The sequence below is a fragment of the Phyllobates terribilis genome, unplaced genomic scaffold (assembly GCF_046119375.1).
Source record: "Phyllobates terribilis strain yellow unplaced genomic scaffold, ASM4611937v1 Scaffold_3__8_contigs__length_932513732, whole genome shotgun sequence".
Lineage (NCBI taxonomy): Eukaryota > Metazoa > Chordata > Amphibia > Anura > Dendrobatidae > Phyllobates > Phyllobates terribilis.
Genome location: NW_027362763.1, coordinates 318,797,350 through 318,816,663, shown reverse-complemented (window position 1 = coordinate 318,816,663; position 19,314 = coordinate 318,797,350). Strand labels below are relative to the sequence as shown.

General features: G+C 43.7%; 1 protein-coding gene across 2 annotated transcripts in view; it reads right to left on the bottom strand.

Annotated features, from left to right (window-relative positions):
* The window catches only part of ATP13A3 (ATPase 13A3), a 117,409-nt gene that overhangs the window by 25,206 nt on the left and 72,889 nt on the right, over positions 1-19,314 (bottom strand). For both annotated transcript variants that reach the window (XM_073675053.1, XM_073675054.1), the window contains exons 18-26: positions 18,378-18,531; positions 17,203-17,323; positions 14,433-14,557; positions 13,830-14,002; positions 12,568-12,690; positions 12,024-12,103; positions 10,037-10,079; positions 9,629-9,738; positions 2,213-2,309 (exon numbers count right to left, since the gene is read on the bottom strand). In XM_073675053.1, coding sequence (XP_073531154.1) covers positions 2,213-2,309; positions 9,629-9,738; positions 10,037-10,079; positions 12,024-12,103; positions 12,568-12,690; positions 13,830-14,002; positions 14,433-14,557; positions 17,203-17,323; positions 18,378-18,531 — 1,026 coding nt within the window. The remainder of the gene's footprint in view (positions 1-2,212; positions 2,310-9,628; positions 9,739-10,036; positions 10,080-12,023; positions 12,104-12,567; positions 12,691-13,829; positions 14,003-14,432; positions 14,558-17,202; positions 17,324-18,377; positions 18,532-19,314) is intronic.

Here is a 19,314-nt window from a genome sequence, read left to right as displayed (position 1 = left end):
CAAATTAAATTAACCCCTTAGTGACCAGACCAATTTTTTTTAAATCTGACCAGTGTCACTATGTAGTAACTCTGGAATGCTTCAACATATCCCATTGATTTTGAGATTGTTTTTTTGTGACACATGATACTTTATAATAATGATAAATGTAGGTTGATATGTTTTGAGTTTATTTATAAAAAATATCAGAAATTTGACAAATGTTTTAAAAATAGCAATTTTCAAACTTTGAATGGTTATCCATTTAATCCAGATAGTCACACCACACAAAACATTAATAAACAACATTTCCCTCATATCTGCCTTTCATCAGCACCATTTACAAAGGGTTGTTTTGTTAACATTTTAGAAGGTCTAAAAATGTAGCAGCATTTTTTCAAGGAAATTTACAAAAATTATTTTTATAGGGATCTGCTCAGTTTTGAAGTGACTTTGGGGGTCCTATATGTTGGAAACCACCCAAAAGTGATACCATTTTAAAAACTGTACCCCTCAACTACCTGCTTTCAGGTAGTTCATTAACCCTTCTGGTTCTTTTCAGGAAGTAATGGAAAGTGTCATGAAAAGAATGAAAAAGTTTATTTTTACCTCCTAAATTTTGATAACCTCTGTACAGGCCGCTATAGCCGGTAGCCTCTAAGGCCGTTATTTGGCTGTTACCTGCCATGGCAAACATCAGGAACACTCGATTAAGATCTCAGGGTGCCGATGAGGTTAAAGAGGAAGCCCCCACACTCTGTTAACTAATTAGATTCTGTAGTCACTATTGACAGCAGAATCTAAGGGGTTAAATGTCCATGGTCGGTGCCAACACTGATTGTGGCTGATGCATTAAGTTGTCAGCTATAATGTACAGGTGACAGTTACTGGATTGCCACCTGTCGGGGGAAATCTAGTCTCTTATATCACAGGTCAGTAAAAAGACGTCTAGTGGTTACTAAGGGGTTATAAAAAAAAAAACACAAAAAAAAAACTAAAAACAATTCAGTCAGTACATTGCCCAAAGGGTCAATATTGAATTTTAGGATGGCTACCGCCAATAAATGGCATTAGAGACCCTGTTCTCTTCAGCATGAAGAGGCTATTGGCATATTTTCTCGGGGAGCATTACATGGCCTATAGGTCTACCAAAACTTGCTTGGCTGACTCCTAAACGGAGAAACTCATGAAGAGCAAGAACCACAAAACAGTGTCTGTCTCTTTTAAAGAACCGTGATAGGACTCTGGTTATAAACCCAAACCTTAATCTACTCAAAAAGGAAATTCATCATGCTAACCAATCTGGGGAAAGTATAAAATATTGACAGAGACCCAGACTTCAGTGGTGTGTCACTTACTAGGCTCCTGGCTGTAGTTTTGATAATATCACCATTATCTGTTTATCCGCTCATTGGCAGCTTTCTGGCTATGCAGTGCACAAGGAAACCGGTCACTCGGTGGGGAAAAGGATAGCTCGAGTTCCTGAACATCAAGGAATACATATCAGGAACTCCTCATTGACCGGACTAAGAGCAGCAGATAAACTACAGCAAAAAGTCCAATAAGTAACTTTAAGTTGCTCCAAAAACCTGATGTCAGGATCTCCTTAAAAGATCAATATTGAGTTATAGGATTTCTACTTTTGATAGGAGGCAAGAGAGATGCTTGTATATTTTGTTTCCAGGGAAGATTGCATGACTTATAAGTATCCCTATGCTTGATTGCCGGTCTACTTAAGGAGAAACTCTTTCTGAAGTGTACGCATGTATGTTGATAAAATACCAGCACCAGAATAATCCTCAGCGGTTCTGCTGTTAAATAACCTACTGTGAGCCAAAAGGGTACTAAATCTTGTAGTCTATCAGGTCATCTGATTTACTCTGCTGCTTTAGATACAAGTCAACCTTTTAGATTAAATCACTTCAAAGTAAAATGTACTGAAAAATGGCAGAAAGAAAGAATAAAACATTATTTATCTCAACATCCATAAGAGGGTACATGACCAACTAAAGTAATTACACACTAAAAAATAGTGAAAAACACACAGTAAAGAGAACCTGTCACCAAGAGTTATTAGTACAAGAATATCTGTAGGATGCCCTAAGAGATATACTAGCAGGCACAATTACTGCAATTGTAGAAAGCCCTGGTTAACTCCCCAGGGTGCTCCATAGGGAGCAATACAAGAAGATTATAGTGATGTAATCATATAATACCTGCAATAAATACTCACAGAATACAGTAGAGTAACTGTGAAGTACTGGATAATACTGTACAGAGCCATGAACTTAAACACACAGAAAGATGTAATTAACGCTGCACGTCCTTCCCTGTAACAAGAGAATAGTGTGAGAGGCATGCCATGAAGTCCTATGGAAACACGTACAGTAATCACTGAAGAGTACAGCTCTGCACTGAAACGGATTTACTGTCCATCTGCTTGGGCCAATTCCCGTTATGATGAGCTTTTTTTGCAGCGTTTATCCCGTTAATTTTTGGAGATTCTCAAGTTTAGAAGTGATCCCCTATTTACGTGGCAATCACACTATTACTTATCATTGATATTTGAACATAGGCTTTTAACTGCTACCTAATACAGAAGATATGGACAAATATGATTCCCTGCATTCAAGGAGGAGATTGTTGGTAAATCGTATTCTGGGGGAAGGGGGGAAACATCTGCCTTCTGAAGAGCAAGGAAGACGCACACAGGACCCCTACAATGATCTATAAATGTTTGCCTGCTGTCAGGAAGAAAGAAGGTTGCACACGTCCTTTAGGGAGGGAGAGATCACACAAGCTGAGCTGTATTAGAGCATGGAGGAAAGCACGCATGGCAGAGTGTGCAGGGAGAGGGGGAAATCATACTGGCTGTGTATCACTGTAAGGATAGCGAGCAGCTATGGCAGAGTGTGCAGGGAGAGGGGGAAATCATACAGGCTGTGTATCACTGTAAGGATAGCGAGCAGCCATTGCAGGGAGAGGGGGAAATCATACAGGCTGTGCATCACTAGGGATAGAGAGCAGCCGTGGTAGAGTGTGCAGGGAGAGGGGGAAATCATACAGGCTGTGCATCACTAGGGATAGAGAGCAGCCGTGGCAGAGTGTGCAGGGAGAGGGGGAAATCATACAGGCTGTGCATCACTGTAAGGATAGAGAGCAGCCATGGCAGAGTGTGCAGGGAGAGGGGGGAATCATACAGGCTGTGTATCACTGTAAGGATAGAGAGCAGCCATTGCAGGGAGAGGGGGAAATCATACAGGCTGTGCATCACTAGAGATAGAGAGCAGCCGTGGCAGAGTGTGCAGGGAGAGGGGGAAATCATACAGGCTGTGCATCACTGTAAGGAGAGCAGGGCAGCCATGGAAGAGTGTGCAGGGAGAGGGGGGAATCATACAGGCTGTGCATCACTAAGGATAGAGAGCAGCCATGGCAGAGTGTGCAGGGAGAGGGGGGAATCATACAGGCTGTGCATCACTGTAAGAATAGAGAGCAGCCATGGCAGAGTGTGCAGGGAGAGGGAGGAATCATACAGGCTGTGCATCACTGTAAGGATAGAGAGCAGCCATGGCAGAGTGTGCAAGGAGAGGGAGGAATCATACAGGCTGTGCATTACTGTAAGGATAGAGAGCAGCCGTGGCAGAGTGTGTAGGGAGAGGGAGAAATCATACTGGCTGTGTATCACTGTAAGGATAGAGAGCAGCCATGGCAGAGTGTGCAGGGAGAGGGGGAAATCATACTGGCTGTGTATCACTGTAAGGATAGCGAGCAGCTATGGCAGAGCGTGCAGGGAGAGGGGGAAATCATACTGGCTGTGTATCACTGTAAGGATAGAGAGCAGCCATTGCAGGGAGAGGGGGGAATCATACAGGCTGTGCATCACTGTAAGGAGAGCAGGGCAGCCATGGAAGAGTGTGCAGGGAGAGGGGGAAATCATACAGGCTGCGTATCACTGTAAGGATAGAGAGCAGCTATGGCAAAGTGTGCAGTGCAAGGGACAAATCATACAGGCTGTGCATCACTAAGGATAGAGAGCAGCCATGGCAGAGTGTGCAGGGAGAGGGGGGAATCATACAGGCTGTGCATCACTGTAAGGAGAGCAGGGCAGCCATGGAAGAGTGTGCAGGGAGAGGGAGGAATCATACAGGCTGTGCATCACTGTAAGGATAGAGAGCAGCCATGGCAAAGTGTGCAGGGAGAGGGGGGAATCATACAGGCTGTGCATCAGTGTAAGGATAGAGAGCAGCCATGGCAGAGTGTGCAGGGAGAGGGAGGAATCATACAGGCTGTGCATCACTGTAAGGATAGAGAGCAGCCATGGCAAAGTGTGCAGGGAGAGGGGGGAATCATACAGGCTGTGCATCAGTGTAAGGATAGAGAGCAGCCATGGCAGAGTGTGCAGGGAGAGGGAGGAATCATACAGGCTGTGCATTACTGTAAGGATAGAGAGCAGCCGTGGCAGAGTGTGTAGGGAGAGGGAGAAATCATACAGGCTGTGCATCACTGTAAGGATAGAGAGCAGCCATGGCAGAGTGTGCAGGGAGAGGGGGGAATCATACAGGCTGTGTATCACTGTAAGGATAGAGAGCAGCCATTGCAGGGAGAGGGGGAAATCATACAGGCTGTGCATCACTAGAGATAGAGAGCAGCCGTGGCAGAGTGTGCAGGGAGAGGGGGAAATCATACAGGCTGTGTATCACTGTAAGGATAGAGAGCAGCCATTGCAGGGAGAGGGGGAAATCATACAGGCTGTGCATCACTGTAAGGAGAGCAGGGCAGCCATGGAAGAGTGTGCAGGGAGAGGGGGGAATCATACAGGCTGTGCATCACTGTAAGGATAGAGAGCAGCCATGGCAGAGTGTGCAGGGAGAGGGGGAAATCATACAGGCTGTGCATCACTGTAAGGATAGAGAGCAGCCGTGGCAGAGTGTGCAGGGAGAGGGGAGAATCATACAGGCTGTGCATCACTGTAAGGATAGAGAGCAGCCATGGCAGAGTGTGCAGGGAGAGGGGGGAATCATACTGGCTGTGTATCACTGTAAGGAGAGCAGGGCAGCCATGGAAGAGTGTGCAGGGAGAGGGGGAAATCATACAGGCTGTGTATCACTGTAAGGATAGAGAGCAGCCATGGCAGAGTGTGCAGGGAGAGGGGGAAATCATACAGGCTGTGCATCACAGTAAGGATAGAGAGCAGCCATTGCAGGGAGAGGGGGAAATCATACAGGCTGTGCATCACTGTAAGGATAGAGAGCAGCCATGGCAGAGTGTGCAGTGCAAGGGAGAAATCATACAGGCTGTGCATCACTGTAAGGATAGAGAGCAGCCATGGCAGAGTGTGCAGGGAGAGGGGGAAATCATACTGGCTGTGTATCACTGTAAGGATAGAGAGCAGCCATTGCAGGGAGAGGGGGAAATCATACAGGCTGTGCATCACTGTAAGGATAGAGAGCAGCCGTGGCAGAGTGTGTAGGGAGAGGGAGAAATCATACAGGCTGTGCATCACTGTAAGGATAGAGAGCAGCCATTGCAGGGAGAGGAGGGAATCATACAGGCTGTGCATCACTAGAGATAGAGAGCAGCCGTAGCAGAGTGTGCAGGGAGAGGGGGAAATCATACAGGCTGTGCATCACTGTAAGGAGAGCAGGGCAGCCATGGAAGAGTGTGCAGGGAGAGGGGGAAATCATACAGGCTGTGTATCACTGTAAGGATAGAGAGCAGCCATTGCAGGGAGAGGAGGGAATCATACAGGCTGTGCATCACTAGAGATAGAGAGCAGCCGTGGCAGAGTGTGCAGGGAGAGGGAGGAATCATACAGGCTGTGCATCACTAAGGAGAGCAGGGCAGCCATGGAAGAGTGTGCAGGGAGAGGGGGAAATCATACAGGCTGTGTATCACTGTAAGGATAGAGAGCAGCCATGGCAAAGTGTGCAGTGCAAGGGACAAATCATACAGGCTGTGCATCACTAAGGATAGAGAGCAGCCATGGCAGAGTGTGCAGGGAGAGGGGGGAATCATACAGGCTGTGCATCACTGTAAGGATAGAGAGCAGCCATGGCAGAGTGTGCAGGGAGAGGGAGGAATCATACAGGCTGTGCATTACTGTAAGGATAGAGAGCAGCCGTGGCAGAGTGTGTAGGGAGAGGGAGAAATCATACAGGCTGTGCATCACTGTAAGGATAGAGAGCAGCCATGGCAGAGTGTGCAGGGAGAGGGGGGAATCATACAGGCTGTGTATCACTGTAAGGATAGAGAGCAGCCATTGCAGGGAGAGGGGGAAATCATACAGGCTGTGCATCACTAGAAATAGAGAGCAGCCGTGGCAGAGTGTGCAGGGAGAGGGGGAAATCATACAGGCTGTGTATCACTGTAAGGATAGAGAGCAGCCATTGCAGGGAGAGGGGGAAATCATACAGGCTGTGCATCACTGTAAGGAGAGCAGGGCAGCCATGGAAGAGTGTGCAGGGAGAGGGGGGAATCATACAGGCTGTGCATCACTGTAAGGATAGAGAGCAGCCATGGCAGAGTGTGCAGGGAGAGGGGGAAATCATACAGGCTGTGCATCACTGTAAGGATACAGAGCAGCCGTGGCAGAGTGTGCAGGGAGAGGGGAGAATCATACAGGCTGTGCATCACTGTAAGGATAGAGAGCAGCCATGGCAGAGTGTGCAGGGAGAGGGGGGAATCATACAGGCTGTGTATCACTGTAAGGATAGAGAGCAGCCATTGCAGGGAGAGGGGGAAATCATACAGGCTGTGCATCACTAGAGATAGAGAGCAGCCGTGGCAGAGTGTGCAGGGAGAGGGGGAAATCATACAGGCTGTGCATCACTGTAAGGAGAGCAGGGCAGCCATGGAAGAGTGTGCAGGGAGAGGGGGGAATCATACAGGCTGTGTATCACTGTAAGGATAGAGAGCAGCCATGGCAAAGTGTGCAGTGCAAGGGACAAATCATACAGGCTGTGCATCACTAAGGATAGAGAGCAGCCATGGCAGAGTGTGCAGGGAGAGGGGGGAATCATACAGGCTGTGCATCACTGTAAGAATAGAGAGCAGCCATGGCAGAGTGTGCAGGGAGAGGGAGGAATCATACAGGCTGTGCATCACTGTAAGGATAGAGAGCAGCCATGGCAGAGTGTGCAAGGAGAGGGAGGAATCATACAGGCTGTGCATTACTGTAAGGATAGAGAGCAGCCGTGGCAGAGTGTGTAGGGAGAGGGAGAAATCATACTGGCTGTGTATCACTGTAAGGATAGAGAGCAGCCATGGCAGAGTGTGCAGGGAGAGGGGGAAATCATACTGGCTGTGTATCACTGTAAGGACAGCGAGCAGCTATGGCAGAGCGTGCAGGGAGAGGGGGAAATCATACTGGCTGTGTATCACTGTAAGGATAGAGAGCAGCCATTGCAGGGAGAGGGGGGAATCATACAGGCTGTGCATCACTGTAAGGAGAGCAGGGCAGCCATGGAAGAGTGTGCAGGGAGAGGGGGAAATCATACAGGCTGCGTATCACTGTAAGGATAGAGAGCAGCTATGGCAAAGTGTGCAGTGCAAGGGACAAATCATACAGGCTGTGCATCACTAAGGATAGAGAGCAGCCATGGCAGAGTGTGCAGGGAGAGGGGGGAATCATACAGGCTGTGCATCACTGTAAGGAGAGCAGGGCAGCCATGGAAGAGTGTGCAGGGAGAGGGAGGAATCATACAGGCTGTGCATCACTGTAAGGATAGAGAGCAGCCATGGCAAAGTGTGCAGGGAGAGGGGGGAATCATACAGGCTGTGCATCAGTGTAAGGATAGAGAGCAGCCATGGCAGAGTGTGCAGGGAGAGGGAGGAATCATACAGGCTGTGCATCACTGTAAGGATAGAGAGCAGCCATGGCAAAGTGTGCAGGGAGAGGGGGGAATCATACAGGCTGTGCATCAGTGTAAGGATAGAGAGCAGCCATGGCAGAGTGTGCAGGGAGAGGGAGGAATCATACAGGCTGTGCATTACTGTAAGGATAGAGAGCAGCCGTGGCAGAGTGTGTAGGGAGAGGGAGAAATCATACAGGCTGTGCATCACTGTAAGGATAGAGAGCAGCCATGGCAGAGTGTGCAGGGAGAGGGGGGAATCATACAGGCTGTGTATCACTGTAAGGATAGAGAGCAGCCATTGCAGGGAGAGGGGGAAATCATACAGGCTGTGCATCACTAGAGATAGAGAGCAGCCGTGGCAGAGTGTGCAGGGAGAGGGGGAAATCATACAGGCTGTGTATCACTGTAAGGATAGAGAGCAGCCATTGCAGGGAGAGGGGGAAATCATACAGGCTGTGCATCACTGTAAGGAGAGCAGGGCAGCCATGGAAGAGTGTGCAGGGAGAGGGGGGAATCATACAGGCTGTGCATCACTGTAAGGATAGAGAGCAGCCATGGCAGAGTGTGCAGGGAGAGGGGGAAATCATACAGGCTGTGCATCACTGTAAGGATAGAGAGCAGCCGTGGCAGAGTGTGCAGGGAGAGGGGAGAATCATACAGGCTGTGCATCACTGTAAGGATAGAGAGCAGCCATGGCAGAGTGTGCAGGGAGAGGGGGGAATCATACTGGCTGTGTATCACTGTAAGGAGAGCAGGGCAGCCATGGAAGAGTGTGCAGGGAGAGGGGGAAATCATACAGGCTGTGTATCACTGTAAGGATAGAGAGCAGCCATGGCAGAGTGTGCAGGGAGAGGGGGAAATCATACAGGCTGTGCATCACAGTAAGGATAGAGAGCAGCCATTGCAGGGAGAGGGGGAAATCATACAGGCTGTGCATCACTGTAAGGATAGAGAGCAGCCATGGCAGAGTGTGCAGGGAGAGGGGAGAATCATACAGGCTGTGTTATTAGTGCAGAGAGGGCAGAGCAGCCATGGCAGGGCAGGGAAAAAGTTCATACATGGAGAGATCCCTCAGAGGTTGTATCAGAGGTAAAGCAATTCTATACTATGACTGCTAGTAAAGGCAGCAGCAGATGAAAGGGGTCCATAACTTAATATTGGTTTTGGACAAGAAAATAAGTCTATAAATACAATTCTGAAAGCACACAAACCTATATGTACCAAATTCTGTTTCTTCTCTATTTAAAGGGAATCTGTCAGCAGCCTATTGCTATGTAATCTGAAGGCGGCATGCCGTAGGGGTTAAAATACAGATTTCAGAGATGCCTCTTATCAAGCTTTGTGGTTTTGTTTGCTTGCAATGATTGTTTTACCACCAGGAACTTATCATTGCTGGGACACAGAAGCCCTGGCATCCTGGTCCGACAAGCCCTCTCCTGTGATAGGAAGCTCACTTTCTATGGACATTGTATATACAGAGCCTGGTGTGGGCGGGGTTAGCTTTCTCAGCTCAGCTTCATTGCTAAATTTAAAACCCATGATTGTGTGAGAACGGCTGCACCCAGTAATCTAAGTGATACATTATCGGATTCAGCTTCTCTTTGCCTACATCAGGCTGCACTCAGATGAGGTAGCAAAAACCTGCTGACAGATTCCCTTTAATACCCAATAAAATTTTAAAAGGGTATAATCATTACACCAAATTCTTGTGGTTTAAGATTTTTTTTTTTTTTTTTTTTTTACAGGACTGGAATGTAGATAAATAGTTGTTTTCATAAGGAAGCAGACGATTATACCTTATCAGGTCCGGCACACATTTTATGTTAGGAGTCTTGGAGGTGAAAGGTGATGCTACAGATGCCTCTAGTTCAGACAATGATATCCCTCCATGAGCCCTCTTCAGTGCCTGTGAATATATGCAATGTCAGAAACAAGAACACAGAAATCAAAGTCAGAATACGTAAAAATAGTGTTTCAAACGTTTCTTAGTTAGTACTACTAAATGCCATCAGCATTGCAATTACAAGACTTTAGTATGGGAAAACAACATATCTTGTAATATATACCCCTTCACTGATCATCCCCTTGTATGGATTGTGGCCAGAATCAGGCCTCATTTCACTGCAGCAGCTAAATTATCCTGATCTAGAGATGTTCAATAGGTGGACAAAAAGGTCAATAAAGCCATTTGATTTATCACTTACCCCACAATCATTTGCGCCATCTCCACACATGCCAACATAGTAACTGTAAAATAAAGCAGGAAAGCCATTGAAATATATAATACTATGAGAGAGTCCAGGAGTAAAACAAAAACCATGATTGGTATTTGGACTCTGCAGCCAGGTTCTAGGATATGTAGTTATCGAGGAATGCAAACGTAATTCCCTATAAAAAATGGTACACAATATGACTGGACATGCACTCTTTAAAGATGTTCAAGATCGGGCTGTTTTCCCCAATCCTCAGCAGACAATTTTAGTTTTTTCATACATGTACTTTTAAAAGCGAAGTCATTTTTATAGAATTCTTTTATTCCACTGACACCGGGGTGAGGGGATAGAACATAAAGAAAGAAAAAAATATGCATAATTTTCACAGTTTTTTTTTTTTTTTTTTTTATAAATCACAAATGACAAATAAAATACATTTTCAATTTTGTTCCCTTTTCTATAGCAATTTTTTTGCTCTACATTTATTTTCATGCATTGGGCACTTATTTTTACAAGGACATGGCTAGATATTGCAATTTGGTCTGCCTATCTATTCTTAAATTTAGCTTTTTTTTACCTTCATTGATTTTACACATATTGTGCCCCCATAAGGTCATGAAAGACCTTTGTGGGGCATTTCAGTATTTGAATAAATTATTAGTATTGTCGATTTTCCCTGTAACTGGGAGTGGAATATTAGCTGCAGCTACAAGGCAAACCAGGCCCTGATTTAAAGGGGTATTCCCATCTCCAAGATCCTATCCCAATATGTATTAAGTGTAATAATAATAAGAGCAAAGGCCTCCAATTAGAAATGTAGTATAGTTTTTTTGATTCGCTATGTCTCTTTCCTCATGTGCAGGCATTGCAGGACCTTAGGTATCCATGGTTACGACCACAGATATAGTGACAGCTAGTCGCTAGTGGTCGCACCTATGGATACCTAATGTTCTGCAATACCTGCACATGAGGAAAGACATCGGAATCAGAAGAACTATACTATTTTTCTAATTGGAGATATTTGCTAATATTATTACACTTACTACATATTGGGATAGGATCTTGGAGATAGGAATACCCCTTTAACCTGTGAAGTGGATGTGGGTATGTTAGGCCCTAGCAGCTCCTTCTCGCTCCCAGCTCCGCCATCACATGATCACTGGGATCGGATGAGCTACCGCTACACACAGCATATGTTCAGTAATGTGTATACAGTGGGTACGGAAAGTATTCAGACCCCTTTAAATTTTTCACTGTTTCACTGCAGCCATTTGGTAAATTCTAAAAAGTTCATTTTTTTCGCTCATTAAAGTACACTCTGCACCCCATCTTGACAAAAAAAACTGTAAAATGTAAAAATTTTTGCAAATTTATTAAAAAAGCAAAACATTTCCCTGCCTGTTTAAAAACTTGTTTTACTTCAGAAAGAATCAGCTGTGATCCCCGTGCTGTCCTGTCTGTATACTCTTTTGCTTCCTCGCCTGCCCAGGAGCTGTGGTATGATCAGACCATGTTCCTACACGGTCAGATACAGCCATTACACAGTACACAGCAGGGGCACATTTATAAGATTATCTCAGCACAGGAACATTTTGTTCTTTTACACAAATTGTGGAACTTATTTTTACTTTAAGATCTATTAATTAAAATGTACTTTGTGGGAAAACCCCTTTAAATGCAGAACACCCAGAAGTTTAAAATCATTGGGCAGTTATTAGATTTGCTTGCTGCTCATAGGATTTAACAGTAAACATGTCTAAAGGCCTTCAGATAAAAATATAAATATATAATTTATTTATTTTTTTAAACATGACTACCCCTTTCAAAATGAGCTAACCAAGGCGGTCCACTGATGCCCCCACCTGTTACATGGTACCAATTCAATTTGAAATTTATCTACATTATAAGACCACGAAGCATGGACTATATTGATGAGCAATACCAAGTGTACTCCACAAGATGGGAAGACATTACTTACTCTACATTCTGCAACTCTTCCACCAGCTGCGTCTTTTGATCAGGTGCCATCCGTGCAAACACAGTACCATGCAATACCAACTAAAAAGCAAATAATCAATCATTATATATCTATGTATATTAGGCAAGAACATTTCTTAGATGATAAATTATCTACAGTGTTTTTCTAATCAGTCGTATCCTGGCTTACCTAACAGCCTATGGCGGTTTTAATCTCAGCAGGATCCTACCTACCCATATAAACTTAGGACATCAGCCCAGGAGATGAATCGCATTAGGATGGGACCCCAGCAAAGAAGATCGCCTTGTCGTGGCTTCAGGGCATACATGAATTGGCCAATTTATGCACTAAGTATCTTTGTTTTTTCCTGTTTTCTAAAGCAGTAATGCAATTCCAATTTCATATATTTCATGTGGTCATGCTATAGAACTATAGAGTGCTACTTTATTTGTTATTTATAAATGGAGCTGGCTACTCTTCGTATGCACTTGTTCACACCTGGTTTCTGTTTGAAAGTGATGCTCCGTCTTTGACATTTGTATACCTTTGGAAGCAGGTCCTTAAAGTGTTCCAAGATGACTGCAAAAGACTTTCCATTCATCGCAAAATGGTAATCAATAGCCAGATCCTCGGCAAGACTGTCATTCTCTGGCTTTATAGGAATAACCTGAGGATTGAAGAGGCATGATGTTAAAAGGGGTTGTCCACAACTTAGACATCATTCCTCATATTTGGCCCCATTACAATAAAAACACCTATACTTGCCTCCAATGTTGGGGCCATTCCAGCGGTTTCTGCAGTCATGTACATGGGGCTCACGTGAGGTTGTTACGTCACACAAGCCCTGCCCCCAATCAGCGCTGCCGTCACTATCACCGCCTTCGGACGTATTGAACATCAACATGAAATCAGGGCTGCGGCTGCTCTCCGACTTCCCCTTGATGTTAATTAGTCTGAAGGCGGAGACAGTGACGGCAGGGCTTGTGTGACGTAACAACCTCATGTCAGCCCTGGGAAGGTAAGTGCCGACACTGCTGGAACGGCGCCAGCACCGGAGGAGAGTATACGTGTTTTTATTCTAATGGGGCCAAATATGAGGAATGAGAAGGGGTTGTTCTAGTAGAGGACTAATCCTTTAATGTACAGAAGCACTAAACCAATCAAACATGTGTGTTCCTTCTTCAGAAAAACATGAAACATGGTCCAGTTACTAATGCATGATATGTACATTGTAGAATACAAATTCTGTTTTCGATTTTCTTTATTTTTTACTTAACCCCTTCATGAAATGGCCATTTTCTTTCTGAACTTACCATTGTGGCATTTGCACTTGAACATTACTTTTTCTCTGAAGCATATATTATACCACCATATATTATATAAGTATACCCATATTTATGTGTATTTCAGTCTATATCATGGACCCATGGGATTAGTCTTATTCAATTGCCATTGTGGTTTTGCACTTTATTTTTTGCTCTGAAATATATAATTTATTATTATATACCATATTTATGTGCATTAATAATATTACTATAATTTAACATTTTGGCATCACCTTCCAGATATGGTCATTTCTTTATTTTCCATTTTTTCATTATATTTTTCTCATGTTTGTATTTACATCATGTTTTTTAGCAACTTTTTTAGGTCTATCATTTTGAGTTTTCTTTTTTGCATTAATATAAAATTGGTATAAATATTTATTAATATTTACTGGAGTATTTTTGTGTCATGTCTTTACAACCTATCAGCTTAAGACGTTGGAAAAAATATGCTATTAATACTTCTGATTACAACACTAACCTCTTGGTTTATTGCATTCAGGTTGTTCCTTGGCATGGTGTCCGCATAGTGCCAGTTAATCTTGGCAGCTTGGCCATCTTTAGGAGGTAGTGCTTCAGCTACAATAACTTTATCATGAGGTAGGATCATTCCGCAGTCTCGGGCAACAGAAATCGCAGTTAACATGTTGTCTCCTGTAGAACAGATTAGCGTAAGAATACAATTTGAAACACAAAAATAAAATGGATAATTTGCTAAAAGGAGCTCTGGATATAGCAGTTTAAATATAAAGCAAGCTGGAGTAAAACGCACAAAATTTAGAGGCCAGACCCCTTATAATAAATGTGTGTTTTAGGTGGTCCGGGCACCAGCAGTTTAATTCTAAGACTGCAATGAGTTGGCCCAGATTTGTGCTCAAGTTTCTGCCAATTTCCGGCTAATGACAAAATATAAATCTGTCAACCAAAAAATGACCTCACCCCGAACACTCTTCTCAGCAACAAAAAAGAAATTACTTAAATTTTTTGAGCAACTATAATATGCACTTTTCTACATCACATAACTAGTGCAAGTCGCTGAATATATTCTGGGCGAACCTCTTCATTCTGCATTTCCTCGGCTCACCTGTGACCATGACCATACGGATATGGGCTTTGCGCAGGTCTTCAAGAACAGCTGGAGTTTCTGGTTTCAGTTTGTTTTGCATAACGATCAGACCCAAAAATGTCATGTTGTTTTCAATGGCATCCCTGCAGAAAAGGTTTCAGAAATCAATCCTTTAAACAACTTTCCTTCGCAGCCAATTTTGGTTTTTATACTCGCAGTTTTTCCTCCCCTTCTTCTAAGAGCCAAAACTTTTTTATTTTTCGGCCACATGTGAGGGATTGTCTTTTTTCCTTTTTTCTTTTTAAAGGACAAGTTGTAGTTTAGAATGACACCATCTATTATACCATAACATTTACAGAAAAAAGATGGAAAAAAAATGTTTCAAGTGGGATGGGTTTTGTTTTTACGATATTCAATGCATGGTAAAAATCAGGAAACATGATTTTCCAGATCAGTATGATTAAGGCGATGCCAAACTCGCATAGATAATTATTTAAGCAGTGAAAAAAAAGACAGAAATTTGTATAAAAAGGTAAATAAAAATCTGTTTGTGCTGCCATTTTCCACGATAAGAGTTGTGTGCTGCTCTTTTTTTTTGCATGGAGAGCTGACTTTTATTAATATTAATTTGGGATACATACAATGTTTTGATTGGCTTTTAATTATTTTTTTTTTCTTTTAGCTTTTAGAGAGGAGCAATGAATGAAAAACCATAACTCTGGTGTTTTGCTTTTTCATCTCTTTACAGCATTTGCCGTTTAGGTTAATAGGTTTTATATTTTGGTAGAGCAGAAAAAAAAGAAGAAAACAATAAACATTTGTTAATTTCTTTATTATTTTTAATGGGGGGAAAGTAACGTATTTTTTGGACTATAAGACGCATCCGACCATAATATGCACCTAGGTTTTAGAGGAGGAACAAAAAAAAAATGTAAGCAAAAAATGTGTTCACGATGCACTTTCAAGGGGGAGGGTGTCTTCTGCTGACACGGGTATATGGGTAATGTCCCCCAATTCTGACAATATCCGCCATCCTGGTATATATGCTCCCCTCCTTTTATACGTGGCCCCTCATCCCGATATGCATGGCACCCCGCACTCCTCATCCTGGTATGCATGGTACCCTCACCTTTGTCCTGCTATGTATGGCCCCTCAATTCTTATCCTGATATGCATGGTCCCCCTAATCCCCATCATGCTGCACATAAAAAAAAATTAAAACACTCCTACTCACATTTAGTCTCTCCTCCAGCGCTGCGTCCTGTCTGCCCGCACTGATCTCTCCTTGTGAGCCGCATCACTACCATGAGCGGCTCACAAGGAGAGATCAGCTGCCGGAAGTCACTGCTCCCCACGCCGGGACTGTGTGCGCAGGAAGCAGTGACTTCATGCTCCTTAATAGCGGCACACAGTGTAGCCGCAGCGCGGCTCCTGCTGCTGCCAGGCGATCGCGTGTGCCCGCTATTAAAGGGCATGAATATTCACCCCACCCCACGCCCATGGGCGTGGAGAGAGGCTGAACATTCATGCCCTTCAACAGCGGGCACAGGCGATTCCAGCAGCAGTTGGAGCTGCACTGCGGCTACACTGTGTGCTGCTATTAAGGAGCATGAATATACAGAGGTCCCCACGCCCCATGGGCGTGGGGAGCAGTGAATATTCATTTTCTTTAGCAGCGGGGACAGTGTAGGCTGCAGCAGGTGGCTGCTGCCTCCTGTGCCCTTCTCATCCGCCGCTACACCTCCCCCCACACTCCACACATCATATATGTATACCCCCTCCTCCCACAACATTAGGACTGTAAGACGCATCCCCATTTTCCTCCAAAATTTTGGAGGAAAAAAGTGTGTCTTATAGTCCGAAAAATACGGTAGGTGTTTCGAAGTTTAAGATTTTTTTTTTCTTTCTTTACAATTTTTTAGTCCCCTCTGGGTACTTGAACCTGCAATCGTTTGATAGCTTATACTATAACAATGCAATACTACAGTACGCGAGGTATAGTGGAGAGATCAGCATCCTATAAAGCTCTACCTGTAGGAAAGCTTCACATGAGGACCAAAATGGCAGTGAGGGGGGACTTCAGCAGTTCCTATAGGCCATGATCACCTATCGGTACCCTACAATTGCGTTGGTGGAAGTCAGCAACCGCGCCATGTAAATGCCACAGACAGATTGACTGTGGCATCAAAATAGTGAGCAGCAATAATAAAGAGTTCAGCTCCGGCCGCTGTTAAGAGACAGGTGACAGCTAAGTTGCATATTCAGGAGAGAGCGCAGCTACTCAGCGCCACCACACAGGCCACCACACAGTGACCCCAGCGCTGCCATACATGTACTCATTTTACGCCATGTTAAATGGTATAATGTATATCTTAACAATGTACTGTCTTCTCTCCCAGAATTGGATTTATAATTTGGTCCCTGTGGAAGGATTTGGGAGACCTGAATTGCTCTGGGATGGAAAGGAGGAGACTGGTGTTGTTAGCACTGGATGCAAACAAATTGTCCATGTGCAGAGGATGTTTAGACTCCCAAAAAGGCTTCCTAACCACGAAAGCCCCAGAGATCAGCCAGCAGGGACAAAGCTGTAACTCAGACTACATTAAAAGAACACTACATGTACGCTACTATTTAGTGATATTAAGTGAAGCTTGATCATAAACAGACTACATATTCTACATTAATAGTTTACTGGTAACTCAGTAAGGTATACCTTTTAAGACACAAACACTATCCAAGATACAAGCCGGTACAATTCTGCAAAGCAATGAACACAAATTCTTCATACCTACGAATGTTTTGTACTTTGTGCCATGAAATTTTTGATTCTAATTTTCTGTGTGCAAGTGCAATGACACGGTATCCCTGCTTGGTGTAGTCTTCTAACACAACGGCAAAGTCAGAAGGTACTGCAAGAAAAAGAGAATCCATAGAACTATTGGCATATGTTAGTCACCGGAAAAATGTATAATAAAAGGAAATGCTGGAAGGAAACGCATGACATGTCTTTATTACGGATTCCAACAACATAACGTCTGTCCTCACGGCCCCCAACATGTCAGGTTTTCAGGATTTCCATCGTGTTGCACAGGTGAGAGAATTCCTGATGCCTTGGTGATCCTTCCATCACCTGTGCAATACTAAGGAAATCCTGAAAACCTGACATGTTGGGGGCCCCGAGGACTGGAGTTGGGGAACACTGATCTAGATGAGGCACTTGTATTACATCAGTACTCATTGTAAGTGATAACTCAAAGAAAAATAAAAAAGGGGTCACAAAATAATTACTGTTCTACAAGAGACATATCAGAAAAAAACCCAATATATAATAATGACGTTATATTTCACACCCATCTCTTTACGTGTAATAAAAAAAAAAAACGTTGGTGTATGATCTTCAGCCTCTGCTTTTTCCAACAAGGAATGATTTCTACACAATGCTTTACCTCCTTTGGCACTGCTCAGAGACTTTGGAAATTTGACAGAATAATTTACTCAAAGGGACGTTGAAGACATCACTTTGTTTAGAAGCTTCTCATATGGTCCATTGGCACTGTTCAGACTTGATAAGGAACAGAAGTGCTACTTGCAGAAATTAGTGGAGGTCCTAGAACACCAGGCCATCAAAGTGAACTTCCTAATGTGACAGTATTTCTACTCTAATGTGGTTCTACACGGTCGGGAAACATTAGGCAATGTATGGTTGGGACACAGTTTTGACAATAAAAACTATACAGATGATGAAAAGCAGATTTGGCACACACAAACCTGGTCACAGTGGCTTCATGAACACCCTAAGCAAAATTTAAAAGGATAATTTATTCAAAGTGGATATCTAGGCTAGACACCTGCTAAAAATACGCAGTAAATCCATGTTTGTTTATGCAAAAAACGCCATGCAGTTATACAGACATTATTCTATACTATTATAACATTATGCTCATGAAATAAATTGGTCTTAACCTGTTTCTGGCCTGCAAAGGCCAGCTACCACTTCTGGGGCCCCCTTCACATAGGCATCCATGCGTTTTTCTCCAAGTACTTTGGCAACTACTGCCATTCGCTGCAGAGCTGAAGAGAAAGGAAACTGTCGTACAATCCCAATTTCATAGGAGGTCTGCAGGGGGAAACAGAGGGAGACAAATCAAACATTCAGAACATCACTGTTTTAGGGTCATAACACAACACCACGAACACCATAGTAAAATATTTTTCCAAGTATCTAAAAATGCTGCCATTTTGACCCGTCCTCTTAAAGCCCCCAATACAGAATTTAACACCCAATCATTTTGTTCCCAGGGAAGATAGGAAGGTGCCAGGGTTATCTGGCAGTGGCTTCCTCTCTTCTCACCATTGTAAATACATTAGTGCTTAGCCAAATATTAATGTGCATGGAGGAATGAGGAGAGAAAGCTGTCTAAGGTGCATAGGTACATGAATACCTTAATACTCAGAAAAAGGCACTGAAATGCCTTGAAGTGAATCAGTCATCAAATGTCACAATACAGGCTGTATTATTAAACACATCTCTTAAGCTTGATTGAGACTGGTGTACTTATTTTGAAAATCCATGACAAAAGACTATAAATTCCTAATATAATGTGCATTCTAGGACTCCAGCTGGAGCTTTACTATTAGGCAACAAAACTTTCAAATTGGACTATACAGCAACCTATCATGGATTTTCACAGTCAAGTCTAAGAAATCTATTTAAAGGGAACCTGTCATCCGATTCATGCTGCCTAAACCACTGGCAGCATGAATCAAACACTAGCTGCATTATTGCTTTTACTTTTGAAATGCTGCGCTGTTTCAGAGATAACATACTTTAATAAGTCGCCCATCGCAGACAACTTGTGGCTTAATCCCACCCTACTCTCCTAGACACACAATTGGAGAG